The sequence below is a fragment of the Bactrocera tryoni genome, chromosome 3 (genome assembly GCF_016617805.1).
Source record: "Bactrocera tryoni isolate S06 chromosome 3, CSIRO_BtryS06_freeze2, whole genome shotgun sequence".
In the NCBI taxonomy this organism is placed as follows: Eukaryota; Metazoa; Arthropoda; class Insecta; order Diptera; family Tephritidae; genus Bactrocera; species Bactrocera tryoni.
The window spans coordinates 85431337-85452745 of record NC_052501.1 but is presented as its reverse complement, the minus strand read 5'-3'; the positions used below and the strand labels follow the sequence as shown (position 1 = coordinate 85452745).

Below are 21409 nucleotides of genomic sequence, written 5' to 3'. Positions count from 1 at the left end.
AATTACGTATTCATTGATGGAAAAATAAATAAGAATACAGCAAGCGTAGTTGCAGTTGACTAAAAGTGTGTGTTGGAGCAAGACTTGAACTATAGAGCCTTGCTTAATTGACACTTTAGTTTATCATAAAGTCTTCACAAACTTTTCAGATGCCACTTATTACCAAAAAAAATAACTAACTGGTAATATAACTGGTATTAAATTTAGTTAATATAACCTATATTCTCAACAGCAAATTTTTGCTTTTATATTGTTAATCAGCCATTTAATTCTTTACTAATAATTGTCATTTTCGATTCTTCTTCATTTTCAGTGCTCCAAAGATAATAACAAAAAAAGCTACCAACTCCGTCGTTCATACCACTGAAGCCTTACTCTAATTACTTGCGCCGCCCGGCAGCCTAAATTATGCGCCTCTTCAAGACACGCAAGTCCATCGACACATTTGGCAGCGCTAACACCAACACCACCAGCATCCATCCGTCATATCAGCAGCACTATAACAACGGCACACAAACCGCCACGCCCACACCGACCGCCACAACATGCGCCGTCAAATTCAGCAAAACCATCGCCGGCAGCACAGCCATTTCATCGTCGCTACCCGATCTGCATGATTCGCCCGTCATGATCCTAAGCTGTACGAATCTGAGCGCTAGCCACACGCCCACACCGCGCACACCCACCAGCGTCGGCGTGCTGAGCGCCAGCAATAGCGGCGCCTCCACACAAACGCACTCACCTGCCGCAGTTGGTGGCGCAGGTGGTGGCAGCTACACACACAACTACAGCAGCCACAATAGCAGCGGACGTCAAACGCCGTCAGCGCTGTCGGTGGCTTCATTGAATGATGCTGCGCTGCAGCGATTGCATCACCATCATCAACAGCAACAGGGACATCACAGCACCACACACTTATTTCAAAATGGCAGTGGCGGCGTTGGAGGCGGTGGAGGCGGCAGCAAGTGCAAAAGTAACACTTTGTTGGTGAATTATGGTGGCAGCAGCAATAATATTGCGACAGCGCAACATTATTACCAAAAACTCGGCCAGCAGACCTTGGGGCAACAGCGCAACAGCTCGTCATCGAGTAGCTGCATCTACGAGAAAAGCAGAAATGCGAGTTGCCACAATATTTCATTGATGCCGAATGGCGACAAGGCAGGTGGCGGCGCTGGTGGCAGTGGCGGTGTCACACCAATGAAGAGTTGCAGTGGTTCAACAATATCGCTGATGGCGTCAAACGGTAAGTGGTGTCTTAAAAGACCGCATTTTGAATGTGGGTTAGCTTGAAGTGTTGCCACGTGAATATATACTTGTATATAGATTAGAGTGGAGCAATTTTTTTTTTATATAAAATCGCGTGATGGACAAATATTTTGCGGATCATTCTGAACAACTTTGCCTAGGGGACTATGAGTCTAAAACCAGTTTCGAGCCAGCGACTTTAAGGGGAAGTTTGAAAAGCCTGATGTTTTGCCGGTTGTATTGGAGATATGTTATATAGTTGTCCGAACACGTAACTCAATGAATCGCATGCGTATATCGTCACCTAAAATACAAAACAACGTATCACCAAAAAAATCGAAATTGAGTTTTTTATTGTTTATGATTCACTACATCATATCACATATAAAGACCACAAAATTTTCAGCTTCCGCTGTCAGACTAACCAATATAACCAATATATAACCAAATTATAACCAATATATTTACAATATATATAACCAATACATAACCACTATATAACCATTTTATAACCAAAACTCAAATTTTATTTCAATATTAGTGGTTTCTATTATATCGTTTTTCCTTCGCCTGTAAATATGTGAAAAGTGAGGTTACGTTATTTTGCATTTTAGGTGACGACATGTATATACATATCTCGATCCAATACTAACGGTTATGTTTTAAAATTTGTGAAAATAAAATACTTTACTAACTCAAAACCAAAGTAAATTTAAATTGCCCTGAAAAAAAATTAATTTTAATAGTTCTTATGTTTTATGCACATACTTTCTTTATTTATATATATGTATGTAGAATACTTTCTTTGAACCACAAACTTCTTTCTTTTCTGCTCAGGTCATTTGCCCAACTATCAATTGGTCACCGCAGTGCCTGTTGTCATATTGGATGACGAAAAGAAAACCACATCAAACGGCGGCACGACAACTGCAAATGCGGCAACGACCTCAACAACATCCGCTACAACAACAGCAACACCAGCGAGCATAACTGCCAATAGCGCCACAAGAAATGGTGAGTGCTTTTCAATATTTATACGCTGAAGAGGGTATATTAAGTTTGTTATTATGTTTTTATTACCCAAAAAGAAACTCTATAAAGTATATACCCTATGTATAAATGATCAGCATGACGAGCTGAGTCGGTTTAGCCGTGGCCATCTGTCTGTATATATGCGAATTAGTACCTCAGTCTTTGAGATATCAATTTGAAATTCTGCATCTGCCCTTTTCGCATCAAGAAGTTACTCATTTGTCGGAACGGTCGATATCGGTCGACTATAGCATATATGAAACAAACTGAATGATTGGAAACAGGAGCTTGTATGGAAAACTTCTATATTTGACAAAATATCTTTAAGAAATTTCGCATGTCTTATTATCTAAAGCAATGGTACAATCTCCGAAAAAAGTTTTCAAATCGGATCACTATAGCATATAGATGCCATACAAACTCACCGATCATAGTTCTTGTAACGGCACTTTTGTATTTGTGTTTTATAATTCAAATAACACTTATAGTAGTTATTCGGAGGGCAGAAAAGTTGAAAATTATTTGAAAAACTCAAAAATTAATTCCGAAAACCAACAACAAACAACACCGCATATCAGTGTGCAGAGCTTCGAATATAGCGAACTCTCACCTCAGAGTATAAAATAAAGCTGAGTGGTATAGGAGTTCAGCGAATTTGAGCAATTTCTATATAGAACTACTTCAACTAAAGTAAAATATTTAAAATTCAATTTTATTAAGTATTTACCAAAATTTAATTGCTTACCACATGGTGACGCTCAACCGCAGCAGCTTTCGTCGCAGAACTGTTTCTCACGCGCCATTTCAGCAACATTTATGTATACGCGCCTTGAATGAGAGTTGTTCTTGTTGTACATTGTAATATCCAAATTTCGGCAGTATTTTATATAAAGGCACAGTTTGGAACGGATGTTTGTAATCTCAAGTTACGAAAACTGCATTTTTGCATGCTTGTTTGTATGTAAGTATGTGCTTACCACAAAGAAAACTACGAAGCAACAGCGAAAATTCTTTGATTTCTGCTCGCTACAAATTATCTGAAATTTCCCTACAATTTAAGAAATACACACATGTATTTACTTATTTGTGTTGCTGTGATCACGTACGAGTGTGAAGATTATTATTTTGCATTTATTGCTCTGTTACCGTTTCCTTTCCAATACAAACACATTAAGCGGTAATAAGCACATACACACATGCATAAATATGCGCGTAAATCAGTTTGTGTTGATAGTGATGTGCACTTTTTATTCGGTACTCGCATGGAAGTGGTGATTTTCACAAAAAAAAAAATTCTGCAAATTTTTTGTTTTATAAATTTGTGTGTATAATTGTTGGGTTTATATTGCAATAGAACTTTTTATGAAATAAGGAAGAGAAATTTTCAGAAATAGTCAATATTTTTTGGAGCTTGAATTGCAAATTTCTTATGATATTTACACCACAGATCTAGAAAACTGTAGGATATGTCTAGAGCAAGGCACCAGGGAAACAATGGAACATATCTTGTGCACTTGTCCCGCATTGGCAAGATTACGCTAAAAGCAACTGGCGTTCCCATGGTATGAAGCATTGGAGGAGGTATCGATAGTGAGGCCGCTGAGTCTGTTAAAATTTGCATCAAGCGCAGGCATCCTAAAATATGACTACTCCTCATAGACCTAGTGACTGAACTCCATCTGGTATCGAAAAGAACCAAAACTGGTCACCAGATTAACCTAACCTACACCACCTAAGCTATCCAAGCCTGCTTTGTATCATTATTGGAGAGCCGCCGAATGTTGTTTTCCTTTGGATCAGTCATTGCTAGCTTCTCAATATAGTCTGTTATTCACGATTACTCAAAGAAATTAGTCTATCAGAGTCTTTGCTTAATTTATGAGCTCAATTCTCAAGCCCATTTATTGATATAATTCGGTCACAAAAAGTCCGACCAAAAATAGGTGACGCTTTCACATATAATTTAATCATTCCCAGCATTCTCTGGTATTATTTATGCCTTAAACAATAAATTTTAACGTGGCAAATCAAAAAGTTGCCACTCATTTGTTTGTTTCGTGCCTGAACCCCGACGCTCTGAAGGCATGTCAATCTGAAAGGTCTCACTTTCTCGTATGTATAAAATTTCTCGTATAAATTAGAATTTCAACCTAAGTTTATATCTGTACTCTTTTCTATACAAAATCCTTTTTGCTGCAGCAACTGGTCTCATGGCTCACATCACTATCACTGCTTGCTGCTGAGCGCATTTCACCACCAGCCATGCTCTGTTAACATAAATTCATAGAAATGCGTTTATTTTTTATTCTGTTACTTTTATGCTTTTAAATTGGATTTCTTGTATGATTAACTCGCTCTTTTACTCTTTACGCCGTTGCGCCTTCTTTTCTCATGTGCTTTTATTAACTGCAAATTGCCTTAATTTTCTTGCCAATCAACTGTGGCGATCTGCAGACAAAGAAATCATTCTGTGTTTAGCACAATAATACAAACAAACAAATCGAGGCAAGCGCAGTCGAGAGTTACTTTGGTTATATTTGTGTGTTTTTTCTTGTTTTGAAAAATCAAAAATATTATATAATAATATGCTCAATATATATATGCATGAATGATAAAAGTTAATAAATAAAAAAATATGAATATTACACATATCGCCCAACAGAGCAAAATAAGCCATCAAGCCGTTGTTATCCGAAAATGAATATATTAAACAATCTTTGGACTTATCGACAGTAACGGTGCCAAAAATTATTAATTTTATTGCGGAAGAGATTCTCTTCTTTATTTTTTATTTTGATAACTTATTAAATTTGGTTTTCGCGTCTTCAACTCAATGTTGACAGAGATTGCTACTTGCTAATCACTAAAACTCATAACTCAAATCTGGCAATATAAATATGGAATTATCAAGCTACCGAAGCCCACTTAATTCATCATTGGTACACCAACAAATTCCACTGTGGAAAATATATTCGCATGTCAAATTAAAGCAATCAATTTGAAGAGTCGGAATTTTAGCAAATACTTATTGTAGCTTCGACTTTGATTTTATAATGAATCAAAATAAATAGATGTGAGATCTAATTAAGGCCAACAGCAGCTTGGCAAGCGATAATCGAATTCAGTCCTTTGAAGCGCACCCTATCTTCTTACCAAATTTGAGCCGGACTGTTGGAATTGTTTTTCCTTATTCTATCTGATTTAAATAAACTTATGATGAATTCCTCTTAACACATATTCGAAAAGGTCGAAGAAGTCGCAAACATCAAAATGTATCCAGAGGTAACATGTGCATGGGTTACCGATGCTTTTAAGTCATATCCGACTGTTATATAATAGACATAGAGACATCCTAAACTAGCTTTAAATAAGTTTAAATAGGTCAGACTATATTCTCTCAAGCTTGAATTACAATAGCGGCTTCCAGACGTGAATAGAGAAAAGTGTAGAATGATATCTCAATCGATGCCGACGGGTCCAAATTTGACTGCGGAGTGATTGATATCTCTCCCTCCATCCATCTACCAAACTCATCCAGCATTTTTCAAGCGGAAATACATAACAGGCATAGAGAAGGCTTTGGAGTTCTACTGGATAACAACGAAAATATACAGAGAGCTGCTATATACACTTATAGCCAGGCAGCATTGCTAGCCTAATGGTCGCCAAAGATAAACTCAAACGTGGTTAAAAAATGTAGGCAGTCTTTAGACTCACTGGCAGGTAACTCGTCTTGTCTATAAATAGGGTTTCCAGTCAAAAAGACATTTTTGGCAACGAAAAAGCGGGCGAGTTGGACATGTCTAGAGCCTTTGGATCGCTCTACGTGGGCAGGGATCACATCACACGCATCGCGTCCAGCAGGCTCCTGGAATTATTCTATATGTTCTTGCTATAAATACTCCGTCCGTAATGACCGCGAACTCTACAAAAAAGCTGCATCCGTCATAACTAAGCATAAATATGTAAATTTGTAAGAAGTGATTGACAAAGCCGTGATTATTTCAAGCCTCAGTCATTTACAATAAAAAATAAGAACCATCAACGGTAATTACATAATACAGTAGCCAAAGCAAAACGAGAAATAAAACAATTGAAAAAATATTTTGATTTCCAATGTTTGACAGCGCCCCGGGGCCAAATGTGCGCTTAACATTTCTGCTATGCGAGATGAAGAAAAAATGGAATTGTTGATAATGGAAATAAAAAATGTGCAAAAATTAAAAAAAAAATACATGATAAAAGAAAAAAGCACAACATCCTAATGAAATATGAGCGCGTTGAACTTGATGATGATAAAAAGGCATATAAAAGTTGCATTGAGACACGCGAACTTGGCAGGTTTTGGGCCGAGACGCTACGTCTGAGTAATTTTATATAAATTAAGGCCGTCAGCGCGTAGTAAATTATCTCCATGGGCAGGGGATCGCACGACAACAAAAGCGCGCAGATTTGGCTTTACTAGCAAAGTGTCTGTATTTCCTGGCGTTTGAATAATTCAGCGCCGATAAGTCGATATTGAGCGCCTCAGATTTTACTTTAAACGCAAAATATTAGCTTTTGTTGTAAAAATTAAAAAAAACTGTACACGCAGTGATACTAGTTACAAGCATAGCAACAGCAACAACAACATAGGTACGAATGTTTCTTTGTCTGCCTGCGCATACATAAATGCAGACGACTACGAATGTTCGAAATTAAGTCAAATTAAATGGAAATTAAAATAACTCGCGTCAGCGCTGCACATACTAAGTAAGCGCATACTCGTATACCACACAGTGCCAACAGCGACGTCGAAAATTTGCATACAATGCACGCATGCAACATTTATCAGGCGGCGAACCAGTTTGCTCGCTGAGCTGTGCTCAAATTCGTATTTCATTTTCATTGCTTAAAGTTCATTTTTGCATAGTTTTAAAGCCAAATCCGAAATCACCCGCTACACACTGGCTTTTTGCCACTTTGCGCGGCGGCGGCGCGTCAGTCGTACGCGTTCGTCTCAACCACGCAGACCTAACCAAGTGAAAAGTAAATGAAAATATTGAACATGTTTCAGCTAAAAAACATTCAAATTGCAAGCGAAAACTTTATAAAAACAGAAAGCCTCAAGAACTCAACGGAGATTGTGAAATTGAAATGCGTTTGAAACTCAAACACATAGCGCCCTGCCTGCGCTTCAAGGTCAAAAGTGCCAAGCGACCTTGGCCGAAGCAAGCGCAACAAAAGTGCGCAAAACACGACAGTTCGAAGCCGAAAACAGTAATGGACATGCATATGATAACGGATCACGACATTGAGGAACAAAATATGAAAGTTGCAGCTGAAGCAGAGATCTCTTTAAATGATAGGCATGCAAAATCTGATTTAAAAAAGAAGAACAAAAATTTGATGAGTAAAGGTGGGCTTAAAAATAATTTTAAAAGTTTAATTAAAAATAAGAATTAATTAAAAAAATTTATTAAAAAAATTTTAATTAGAAAAATTTAATCAAAAAAAATATTTTCAAAAAAAAATTGTGAAGTATATGCGCTTTATAAATATGAACACAGTTGTGATGTCAAAATAAATAGCACTGTGTGGCAATAAAAAATGTGGTGACCTTGAGGCAAAGCACGTGTCGTGGTTAAAGGCTGGTCGGTTGATTAGGCTGCTGTTCGTAGTCTTCAATTTATGAGCAAGCTTTGATCCATCCGTAAAACAGGTCACTGCCCCTTTTTCCCAATGGTTTCTTCCCACCCACAACTTCCTCGTTGGTATATGGGTACCAAAGGAGTCGCCAGAGTTCGGTTTGGCGACTCCATGATCCAAGTTATCCGGTATGAAGTCAAAGGGTGTGAGGATATCCGAGTGTTCAGACACGTGTTCTTTTAAGAACCCAAATTCTCTGAGTCTGATAGCAAATTTCGCAGCCATACAACTTCCGACGATGTTTAGGGGCACAATGTGCCAGATGGCATTAAGTGCCTTGGTTGGAGTGAACCTTAGTGCACCACACATGCTGATGAGCGCCGCCTGTTGAACGTTCTAGAGTTTCTTTGCAAGTGTGGACTTTTCTTGAGCACTCCACCACATAAAGACTCCATAGTCTGGGCTTGGCTATGGTATCGTAGAGTAAGTGACCCCAACTTTTGGCAATGGCTCCTCTCCAGCAGTATAGACTTAGACTCATTTTTCGTCGCCAGTAACAATGCACTTCAAAAATGAATCACTGCTTTGACGTTTGATGAGCACATCACAGTCGTTCGTTCTATACGAACACGGGAACCCATTTGTCAAGTTTCGTAATTAATCTTAGACGTTTCATGTGCTTTTGAACGATCACTTTAGACACATTTAATCTTTCAGCAATCACTCAAGTTGATATTCGACGATTTCCATCGAATCAATGCCTTTATTCATTCCCATGACAGTCGGGTGTAAGTAAGCGGAACGGACCCGTAATTTTATTCGGCCAAAGATTGTCACTTCGGCACTATGCCTCGAAATTACTTCAGGAATTCTTTCTGCCGTCACAACAACCAAAGACTTTATTTTTACTTCATGTGCTTCAAGAGTTCTTCCAGGACGTGGTACATTCTCAAGAACGGAATGGCCGTAATGAAATTTTGCAAACCAATTTTAGCATTGTCGTTCGGTCAACACATCTTCGCCTTGCTTGAACTGCATTTTTACGCTTTTTATAGTAAAACAATAAAATATGCCGAAAATGCTGTTTTCGATCTTGCCTCTTCGTTAGGGCGACAAGAACTATTCCAAAAAATTAAAAAAAAAAGAGAAACAAGACTAACTATATCAGCCGTTCAAATATATAACGGTAAAGCGTGTAAATGTGAAGTTGGCTGCGAAAAAGGAATAAGATCAGCTGTTGTCATCAAATGAAATTACTTAGTGAACTAACCAATATATTGGGTAGTCGAAAAAGTCTTTTCGTATTTCTAATCAAACTTCAACTTATTTTTTTATATTTACAATAATAAATCCTTCATCCTTTTCGATTTTAGCGAAAAGTTATCAAATAGTAAATAAGGAACTGGTATCAAGAATGGGCGTAACTGAACTGAACAGCTACTATGTCTAATGCCGCACATTAATTCTCCACTTTTATCAGAGATATATACAGATTTATAGATAGTATATACATATCTGCCGCGGTGATAGTACATTTCATCAATGCATACAACTCTAAGCATGTTTGCGCGTTTGTGGTATACAAAATTTCGCGAAACACATTCCCAATTGCTGCAGGCATAACCGACGCCCACCAGAACGTATTAAATTCGGACTGTGGCAAATGAAATTGGAAAATTACGATCGAATGTGTCGCGTGTCAAGCCCACTTTTTGTCAATATACAAATTATGATTTTCACCTCCACTGCTCTGCGCCGCGCACAAGCCCACCCACACACCTACTAACCTGCCGGGAAGAGTGCAAATGTGTTTCTGTGTGTGTAATCAGAACATCTTAGCATTCGGTTGTGGCGGATAGTTACGGCTGGAAAGTGAAGAATTCTTGCACGACTCTTTTAAGCGGGCAACTCTTCATTTTTCGCCACGACAATAATACTTTTGAAATTTTTATTCGCTGCAATGCCTTCGGAAGTGTGTAACGCGATAGCTTGAGTGTGCCGCTCCCGAACGCTAAGCGAGGGCTTTTAGCATTTTATTGCCGCGAAATATTTCGACTATTGGACGCTGCTTGTGGAGTCCATTTGGCATGCAAAGCTTGACCCTCAAGCGGATAGTATTTAATTCGTAACATTCCTCTCATTTATTCCATTTATATATATTGCCATGTGTGTGCCTAAAATGCGGTTTTAACTCATAAATACTGAAGGAGCGCAAATAAATATGATTTTTAACGAGCGCAAGTTTAGAGTGTAAGAATATTGTATTAAATTGCGGCTTTTAAATATGCTCCATAATCAATTTATAAAAAGGTCGATTGAGTTTAAAGCATGAAACCTACCAACTAATGTATGTAACGGTATATATGTACAGGGAAAGAGGACACCAGCACATTGTATCAGTTGTTCAAAGAACTGTTTTAGTATGTTCGTACTCGCTCTTCCAAAGCTTTTTGCTTAGCTTTACAAGATTTTGGTTATTTTTTAGGCTGCCTTTATCGACATTTTTGGTGTTTGTTCCACACAACAGCTGTTCCATAACCTTATAGTTTCGACAATAATTGAAAGGCAATCTATCTACCTTTACCACTCTCTCTACCTGGAAGAACTTCCTACTATTATATGAAGCGATTTGTCAGATACTGACCATTTTTCCTTTCTGAGCACTGTAAGGAAGCTAAAACCCATGCGCCACATCCCCGTTTTGTTTGATCAATACAGATGTAGATATCATCAAAGCGCAAGCAGCTAATCATATCTTTGGTACAAACTAGGCTACTCACACTTTTTGTCTGCACCCTTAATATTATAACCCTTATGAGCTTTGTCCTATTACGTCTACTGATTGCCTCTCAGCCACTTTTTTCTTTATATAAAACGCTCGCCATTCCTTTAGTAGAATCCGAAAAGAATTTTGAAGAAATATTCAAAAAGGATGGCACGGTTAGGTTAGAATGTAGAGTTGATCCAAAATCGTTGGAACTCCTAAATGTGGATCACCAGATACTCGTATATTTACATTCTGAAGCTTACAACAGATTTTTTAAGCCAGTGAATCAATTTGTGCCAGCCTAGTGAAAGTTCTACAAAGGTGTATCTACCGACAAATCTCAGTCTGGCAATATCCAGCCAATAGAGGAGAAAAATTAAAAAAGATTCCACCTCGCCTTCCTCCATACAGCTTTGTCAAAGAATGTTCGACAGAATATTAACCGCACTGCGTGTAAACCTATTGGAACAAGTCAGACCCCCAACACTTTAGTTTGGATTACCTCTTTCAGTTCACTCTAGATCAGAAGGGTCTCTCAGTCCTACAAGTTCTGATTGTTGATCAGCGCTTGATGAGTTCACTGGCGGACCAAAAGTATAACGCGAGAACAGAAGAAAACAACGGAAATCCAATTCGCTTCCAATCGTAAGAAATTGAGGAAAGGGCACCCTTTGCAAGCTTATAGGCTTTACAATTTCCGGCGATACCGCTGCGATCAGGAACCCACAAGGAAAGAGCTTGAAGCTAATGCTAATAAAATCATGCACTGCTTGATTAGCTTTGAACGCACAGTTAACGAGTTCAAAGCGAATGTCAGAGGGAATGCAGGCCTTTTTGAAGGAAGCTACACTTCAGAGCAGTTTATCTACTACTACCTTGATGGCAGCTTCCTCCGCTTGAAAGACGCCACAGTGGTCTGGTAGTCTGAAACAAGACTTGATGGAGAGCTGCCGACAGAAGACTCCACCTCTTAGCCTTCCTCTTGACTTCGATCCAGCACAAATAGCATAAATTGCTCGCAGATGTGCGAACAGAGAAGGAACCGCCAGAAGAAGGTTGCGCGATGCTGTGATCTAAATTGTAAGGAATATAATCGAAGTGCTGAAGAATTTTACCCAGCTTCCGTAAGTCTACTAGCAATCCCCCAAGCACCTACAAGCTTTATCCACAGGTGCTACGTGTAGAATGGTATTGAGATGCCGATAAGGGCGGTTCTTTTAACAATTTCCAGTTGCTTAGCTAGTGTGGTTTTTCCGAGCGCCGTCCACGAGTTATGAGGATAGTGGTATACTGGTTAGTAGAGATCGGCGGGAATACTTTGTCCGCTGAATTTATAACTCGATTTCTCTCTCGCTCTCTCATCAATGGATTTCTTCTCAGTTCAAAGGCTTAGTTTTTCCCCACCGCTTTGCAACACGATAATTTAAATCACTAGCAACAATTGCTCACACTTCAACGCCAACAACGGTAGTAAATTCTTCGGCTTTGTTTGTAAGAGCGTAAATATTGCAGAGCAACAACAAAACAGCAAAGCTGCTAACAAAACTTTCAATATAATTTGTGCAATTACACTTCCACTTCAACGATTGGTTTAGTCCGATTGAGTGGTTGGAATGCAACACCCAGCGGACGCCAATGGCAGTAACGCAAGCAAATAATAGGAACATCGCAACAACAGCAACAACGCGTAGAACACTGACAAACGACAGCTATAACTAGTATGGGGCAACATCACACCGCCATTGCCATCAACAGCAATCAGTATTAAATTAGAAGCCAACAGACAATTGCAACGATGACACCAATGCGCCACACGAACGCCACACAGCCCAAGCCGCCAACATACAGCAATAATAACAACAGCAAGAATGACAAGAACAAGAACAACAACATCCATAGATAATAATAATAATAACAAGCAACTAATGCTAAATGTGCGCCAATGGCAAAAGTAATCAAAGCGGACACGTGCTGCGCATGCGGTCAAAGGCGGTGCGGTGCTGAGCGGTACGGTGCGGCAGACCACGGAGCGTCTTGCAGCCGCACAAACCAAGCCGACGGACAGGGCGATGAATGAGAATGAGCGGCACTTTTCGAGCTTGTAAGAAGCCGCCCAAGTAACCGCAAAGGATGCGGTGCGGCAAGGCGCCAACCGCGCATGCAGACCGCCGTCATACTTATGTATGTATGTTTATGCGGCACATCGAAGCTTTATATGTAAATGCAATTGGCAGCAACAAATGGCTTTGATTTGATGAAGAGCACAAAAGCGAGATAAAAAATTGGCATAAAATGGTCTTCCGACTAACAGGAATGCGCGCAGACGCGGCGATTGTGTTGGCGGCTTAACGGCAAAATGAGCGCGGCAGGACGAAGTGCACGCCAACAAGCAGCGCGCCGGCAGGCAGTCAGGCCAATGTGTTGCGCTAAGCACAGCATCGTTGCGGCTTCCACTAAGCCAATGTTTTTGAAGTCTGCAGGCGGCTAAGCGTCCGCTGCACGCGTTTGTGTACATACAAACATATAAAAGTGTTAGTTGAAGTGTGCTGTGCGTCGCGCCTATCAATGCCGACAACTAGCCGCAACAGAATGTAGAGCAGCGCTAACAAAACAACACTTTGTTGTGTGGCATGGCAAGCGGCGTCGGCTCTGCCACCTTTATATATGTGTCTAAGTATGTCTTTGCCATTCTGGATACTGGATTTGTGCCGCTCGCAGCTGTGTCTCAGAGCCATACAGCCGCATGCAACATAATCGACAATTTTGTTTGCGAACGCCGCACAGCTTTTGATAGCCTTACTTTTTTCAGGCGAAAAAGGAGTATTTTATTATTTATGATTTGTTGCTTTGTCGCGTGGCTCTAAATTCCAAAGGCGCACAGTGATGTCCGGCTTTCAAAATATTGCTTGCTGCTGGCAAGTCATGCATTTTTATACTTCTATAGACTTCGGAAAAAAAATTTAGGTGCTAGGCGAGTTGGACCCTGTAGTTCGTGTAGCACAACAATGGTTCGCTCGCTTCCGTTATGAAAAATTCGATGTGAAAGATGCACCTCGCCCTGGTCGATCTATCGTTGAAAAAGTCGATGAAATTGTAGAAAATATTGACCAGGACCGTCGCATAAGCAGCCATGCCATCGCTAAGGAACTTAACATTCATCATCAAACGGTTTTGAGCCATTTAGAAAAGGCTGGCTACAAAAAGAAGCTCGATGTTTGGGTACCACATGAATTGTCTGTGAAAAATTTAATGCACCGAATTAACATCAGCGATTCTTTGCTGAAACAAAATGAAATCAAACCCTTTCTGAAGCGCATGGTAACAGGAGACGTAAATTGGATCAAATACGACAATAATGTGCGAAAAAGATCATGGTTCAAGCGTGGCGGAGCTCAACAAATGGTCACACAGCCATGATTGACGCCTCGAAAGGTTACGCTGAGTGTTTGGTGGGATTGCAAAGGAACCAACGATTGATTCTACATTTTACTGTCAAAACCTGATGAGATTGAAGCAAGCAATCGACAAAAAAACGGCAAGAACTGATCAACAGAAAGGTCTTCGTCTTCCATCAGAACAACGCTAGACCACACATATCTTTGATGACTCGTCAAAAACTGGGAGAGTTTGGCTGGGAAGTTTTGATGCATATACCATCAGACTACCATTTGTTCCGGTCAATTCAGAATTCTCTTAATTGAGTAAAGTTGGCTTCAAGAGAAGCCTGTGAAAACTACTTGCTGCAGTTTTTCGCCGAGAAATCAGAAAAGTTTTGCACTGATGGAACAATGTCTCTAGCGGAAAAATGGCAAAAAGTGGTCGACCAAAATGGTACATATTTGGTTCATTATAAATATAAAAAAGAATAAGTTGAAGTTTGACTAGAAATATGAAAACACTTTTTCGACTACCCATTATATCATATCCACTTTTTTCCAATCAATGCCCACCGTGCGTCGGCAAAGCAACACGCTGCGACAGCTGCGTCGTAGCATCCGCTTTGCAACGAGTTCGCCGCTTCGCTTCAACCATTTGATTTGATTCAGTTTTCGTTAGGCTGCATCATCCCCAGTCTTACAACAACAAATTGTTTTGGCATTAAACATTTCTAAGTGGGTGCGCGCAGGCGGACGATCCATCTGGCATACAGTCAAGCTATTGCTCTTGGACGTATGCCGCTTGTTTGTCTATAAGACTCTCTTCTCGTTGTTTTCTCTCTGTTTTTATTGCCGCGCATTGTTTCATTTACAAGCGTCAATTATTTTGTACGCCGCTGCCTGCTAGGCAATGACGGCTGCAACATAATTAATGGTCCCACCGCGACCCACGCGACCAAAGCTATGTATCCGTGCAAGGAAAGCGCAGCAATACCTGAGCAACGTTTGTGATTCTTTACTGGCGGCGCAAAGAGTTTTGAATATTCAAATTGTATACATTTTATAGACGCTTACTTGCTGCTTATCTGCGCTGTCTGTGCCTTCTGCGCTTCGGGGGCGGAGTATGGCGTACTTTCAGAAGCCGTTCAACATCTAACCAGCGGCTAATCGCTGTTGTAGTCGTTCGAAATTAGATTGGATGCCAGAGATAAAATCAGAATGGAAAATTGGAATGGAGAGGTGTGAAGGAGCTTGTGGGGCAGCCACGTTGAGCTAACGGAGGAGTTAAGTAGTAGGCGGTCGAACGTCTCCTGGCTTGTTTGAATTCTGTATGATTAGCGGGATGTCGAATTAGGTCAGCTAAATGGGTCGACAACAGCGAGTATCGCATTCGATGGAACGATGAGCTGAACGAGATATTTCAATCGCATTTCGACGCCATTGACATAGTTCAGCGAATTAAGAGACAGCGGCTACGTTGGCTAGTTCATGACGTCCGAATGGACGAAAGCACTACTGTTCTGAAAGTATTCAACGCAGTACCTGACGACGGAAGCAGAAGAAGGCCTCAACTCCGTTGAAAAGACCAGGTTACACTTGGAGTCTCCAATTGGCATCAAACTGCGAGGAAACGGTGTCGACGCCAACTTACGCCATATACGCTTTGAATTATGGCAGGAAAAGAAGTGTGAGAACTAAAAAACGTAAATCAAATTGGACATTTTAGAAGCTAAGATCGCTTTGCCGTCTTTGGCTGAACAAAACTCGGATAAATAAAATGATGTATAGGTTTGGTCCTCCTTCATTCTCTATGCGTACTAATTTTGTTCAAGAAATGACGTATTTCGGTAGCTTAAAGTCGTCTCCGCATTCTGGACTTACTTCCACAGTTTGGAGACTGTCTGTCGAAGCTTTTGTTGGAAATTTTGCTGACGTGACATTTTCTGGGCTTTTTGACCGCGATAATAAGGACCTCATTTATTTTGATCTCGTTTGTTAATAGTCTATATTCTGCTCCTTGAATTCTCATATTTTTTACTCTTCTACTTCCAGTCTTCACGTGGGGCAAGCGCATGGGCCGCAAGCTGGATATATTGAAGCGTAGCGACACCACAAACACACATAAGTCACACACAGACCTGCGTTCGTTGTTTCACACATCCACACATAACAACAATAACAACAACAATGATAATGCCAAGGACAACTATCAGACGCACACGCTGAAGAAATGCAAATCCGGACCCATCGAGACCATCAAACAGCAACAAAAGCAACAACAACAGAAGAAAGAGCAAAGAGAACAACAAAACAAGCCGCAGGAACAACAACTGCAAAATGGCGAGGCACACAATAAAAACCAACAAAAACAAGAGAAAGCGAAGGAACACAGCAGCCACGCCAGCGGCGCACAGTCGAGCACGCCGGCGCAGTCGAACGCCCAACAGCGCTCACAGAAGGCGATCAAGAATTTCTTCCATCGCATCGGTTCCACCGGCATGCTCAACCACAAGTCACACAACCTGATTAAAGCCGCCGAACCGAGCGGCACGACCGCCAGCAATCTATACCGCAGCAGTTCCACTAGTCAGCTGACCAGCTCTTCGTACATCAAGTGTGACGATCCCACGGAGGGTCTAAACTTGGCCAACAATCGCCAGAGCAAGGTGCAGAAGGGCACCGCAAACGTCGCGACAAATCTGAAATCGAGCAGCTGCGATGACATCGCCAAAGTAGGCACGAGCAACTCGCCGAATGGCGATGACGCAACGCTGAGTGCACAAACGCAGACCACTGCTACCGGTCAGGGTGGCGCGGCCGGTCAAGAGTCAACCAACCGGCGCGGCGCTTTCCCCTACGCATTTCTACGCTCGCGTCTCTCCGTTTTACCGGAAGAAAATGGCGGTTCGGTGATGAAGCAACCATCACTCAGCAGTCTGCATACAATGGACACTGGCGGCTTACAAGCGCTGCACCAGGCGGCGGTGCAGTATATGCAAGCGGGTCAGCAACGCTCACCAACACCGCAGCATCGGAACTCCACGTCAATGCTACCCAGTGATGTAACGACGTTGACCGATGGCACTTTGGACGCCATATCGCTGGCAAGCACTTCTCCAAATCACCAGCAAAAGGTGATTTATCGGAATGGCGCCCTGATCAAGCGCTACTCGTCGGACGACAGTGCGATCAGCAATTGCTCGCCACAGCAGACGTCGGCTGCCGTCGGTGCAAGCGCTTGCAATGGTGTGTATGTGAACGGCGAGGTGCTGGTGTCGCGCAACAACAGCCTCTCCTCCAAGGACTGGGAACCACTTTACCAAAGATTAAGTAGTTGTCTAAGTTCGAACGAGTCGGGTTACGACAGTGACGGAGGTGGCGGCGGCGGCGTCGGCGTTGGCGGTGGAGGGGTTGCCAACAACAGCAGTGTTGGAAGCAGTGAAAGTACATGTGGCAGTGTTATTTACCTCGGCAATAACACGAACACACAACTGCTGGGCAATAATCTTGGTATCTCCAGTGGAGATACGGAATCTATTGCGTCGGGTACGTTGAAGCGGAACTCGCTGATTTCACTAACCTCCTCCGAAAGTGGCGTCGGTTGTGGCGGACTGCGCAGCAGTAGCATATGCAGCACGACAAGTGGTTCCGTGTCGCTGGGCGGCTACAACTATGACTATGAGACGGAGACCATACGTCGGCGTTTCCGCCAAATCAAGTTGGAGCGTAAGTGTCAGGAAGACTGCATTGGATTGGTTTTGTCGCCGAAGACTGTGATGACCTCGGCAAATGAGCAGCAATACCGTTACCTGATAGTCGAGATCGATCCGTATGGCATGGCGCAAAAGTAAGTAAACTTGAAAAAAATTATAACTTTTTGTTGTATGTGGAAAGTAATCACTAATGCTTTCACTCTCACCCACAGAGATGGCCGCCTGCGCATTGGTGACGAAATTGTCAACGTGAACGGTAAGCATTTGCGCGGCATGCAGTCCTTTGGCGACGTGCAGCGTCTGCTGTCGACATTCGTCAACAACTGCATCGACTTGGTGATTGCGCACGACGAGGTCGCCACCGTCACTGACTTTTATACTAAAATAAAAATCGACGGCAGCGCTGGACAGGCGTACAACTCAATGCTATCCTTGCATGGAGGCAACGAACCAGCGTCCGTCTCAGCGCCGCCCACCGCCAATCCACAAAGTGAGTATTTGGCACGCGCCCGCAAGCGGCTCAGCTATACGCAGCGCACGCAGAGCACGGACAGCATAAACTATGATCTGCAAAGTCTACAGATGGCGCTGGAGAGTGAGGATGAGCGCCAGAAGCGAAGACCATCATCGGAGGTAATAGACGCCAACGCTAGTGAGCTGGATGTCGACGATGACGCGCGTTCACTGGCTAGTGTAACGACAATGCATTCGCTGAGCTCGATGCCCACGCCAATGCCGCTAATGCAACATAGGCGCTGCTCCACACCGCGTCACTCCATGGATACAACGGCAAATGGTGGTGAGTTTGCTGCCGAGCACATAAGGCGTCGCGCGCGTTCCTCTTCGGGGCAACGCAACCTCGAGTTGACGCCGCTGTACAATGCCAGCGCCGAGTATACGCCGGTGTATGCGAATCGCGCGTCCAGCATATCGCTGTCTACGCACACGATCAGTGACGATGAAAAGTGGCAGCTGTTGGCGCGCAAGCGTTGCTCTGAGGGCGCGGCATTGCTGCGCGTTCAGCAGCAACAGCAACTGCACCAACAGCAGTCGCAGGACGAGCTGTTGACAGGTTGTGGACGCGTAGCGGGCAATCGTAGTGCGTCGCTGACCTATGGTGCGTCGGCGCCACTGGCTGCCGCTGCATTTTTGGATACTGTCGATGGTGCCGGCGGCCAGTCACAGCAACAAGCGTCAGCGTTTCCGTCGCGCACGCACTACACGCGCAACTCCATCAACCTGTCCAACTCGCATTATCGCTCGCTGCGGTTCGCGCATTCGCGTCTCAGCTCCTCGCGCTTGAGTCTATTCATACAGCCGCCTGCCGGTGGCGCCACCGAGGGCGGCAGACTAACAGCAACAACAGCTACCGCTAACAACAATAACAGTAATTACCAAAACTCCAAAGCCACTAATAGTACAAATAATACTAAAACACAAACAACAACAAGCACCACTACACCAACAACAACAACAACAACACAAAGGGCGACGTCAGTGGCCAGCAGAGCGCCTGCAAGTGGCGCTGCCAGCACTGATAGCAACACCACCGACGATGATGTGCGTCATCAGCGCAGACAACAACAACAGCTACAGCAGCAGCAACAACAACAACAAGCGTCGTCTGATCTCACTAATAACACTAATACAAATGTTAATCCTTTTCACCTCATTTCTTACCAACAACAACAACAACACCACCAAAACTTAACCGAACAACAACCACACCACCAGCAGCGTCATCACGCAACGCCTACACCTTTATATCAACAGCATTTAACCGTACCATCAACTTCTATGCCCACAGCATTAACCAGTGCGAGTTCGAATTCGAATACAACAACAAGTGCAAAAGCTGCGGCAACACATTCACTTCAATATCATCGCCCTTCATTGCCCGCGGCGAAACTAACAATCCGCGACGAAGAAATGGCCGAAGTCATTCGCGCTTCGATGAGCGACGGTGAGTTGGCAGTCGGAGGGGGGAGTGTGGGGCATGTAAAGAATTTTTCTAGGACTTTGAACCATTCTTGTAATTAATTATGAAAATATTGAGATTTGTACCTATCGGGGTCCAACAATGGTAATTTAGACCTCTTATAGCCAGCAAAAGACGCGCGAGAATATTTATTTACCAATTTAAAAATCTAAAACAATATTAAGTAATAATTTTTTTTTTTAACATATTTCAATAAGAAAAATGCACTAAATCGCTTGCCATTAATCCTTTTTAACTTTTGCCTAAATTCTCTTCGAATTTCCGCAACTAATAAATACCTAATTGGTTACTAAGCACTAACTAAATAACTATAAAAACAGTCCAATGATATAAAATTGCCTGAAAGAAAAATAAAAATCTCACTCCCTGTATCACCCTGTGCCAGTGGTAGGCAGGCGTCACATAACGCCTGAAAGCAGGCAACACTTTTCGTTTGTTTGGCGCCGGCATTTGCTTGCTGCGTTTTCTGCTCGCCTGGTAGAGTGGCGTGTGCCAAAATTTGAGCTGAAAATCTGGCGAGGCCGCAAGCAACGCCGAACCACAGCCGATGGCGGGTCAGGGGTGCGAGTTTTTTGCTTTTTCATAAATCTTACTTTATTAAAGGCTTCAAGTGGGCTTCTACAATATTGAATTGCATTCATTTTTTTGTTATTATTTTCACAGGCGCCAGCCGCTCCACGCCAAAGACCATCACTTTCTTCAAGGGGCATGGCATGAAATCGCTGGGATTCAGCATTGTTGGCGGACGCGACTCGCCAAAAGGCAATATGGGTATTTTCGTAAAGACTGTATTCCCTTCGGGGCAAGCGGCGGACGATGGCACACTGCAGGCGGGTAAGTTAAGCTGAGCGCTTTGAATATTTTTTGATTTGATTTAATTTTTTTTATTTGAAAAAATAACCTCATTTTGCTCACTCTCAGGCGATGAAATAGTCGAAATTAATGGCACCTCGGTGCAGGGCATGAGCCACGCTGAAACCATACGCCTGTTCAAGGATGTGCGCGAGGGTGCAATAGTGCTGAAGGTGTTGAGAAGGAAGTAAGTTCACAGTTACCGGTTTTGCGACAACCTAACGGTACAAAAATTAATCTCATACTTTTTTCCATCGAAGGTTACAAAAGGCGAAATCAATGGGCGCTTAAGGTGGACCAGAAACCACCGCATGTAAAGTGTTATCACGAGGCACGGCCGCTTGTTAAATATTAATATATTTTAATTTAATTTAATTAAATGTAAAAATAAATATTTAAAGTATGCAGTTACGTAAGTTAGTGTTAAAAATGTTTGTAATGTCATAATATAGTCTAATTTATATAGTGATAAGCTCGAGCTTGATTTTAAACAATGAAATAAAGTATTAAATTGTATTCGCGGTTTTTAATTTTTTTTTTAAGATATATGCGAAGGATAAAAAGATAGGCCAAAAATGAAGTTCTGAATAATAAAAAAAGGCGTCAAAATTTTTGAAAATAAAAAATTAAGTCAAAAATATAAAAAAAAATAATTTTTAAACCAAAAATAAATAATAAAAAAAAAAAAAAAAAAATAAAAGAAAAAAACAAAAAAATAATAAAAACGTAAAACAAAAAATAATAATAAAAAAAAAAAAAAATTACATAAGAAAAAAATAAAATAAATAACCTT

The 21409-nt window shown here is 41.8% G+C and overlaps 1 protein-coding gene across 1 annotated transcript; it reads left to right on the top strand.

Annotated features, from left to right (window-relative positions):
• The first annotated feature begins 310 nt into the window (after positions 1 to 310).
• Positions 311 to 21210, top strand: LOC120771392 (AF4/FMR2 family member lilli). Its single transcript, XM_040099358.1, has 7 exons — positions 311 to 1246; positions 2086 to 2262; positions 16105 to 17899; positions 17978 to 19728; positions 20428 to 20598; positions 20686 to 20803; positions 20877 to 21210. The coding sequence occupies exons 1-7, from the start codon at positions 409 to 411 to the stop codon at positions 20905 to 20907; spliced, it is 4881 nt and encodes a 1626-aa protein (XP_039955292.1). The 5' UTR covers positions 311 to 408; the 3' UTR covers positions 20908 to 21210.
• The last annotated feature ends 199 nt before the right edge of the window (positions 21211 to 21409 follow it).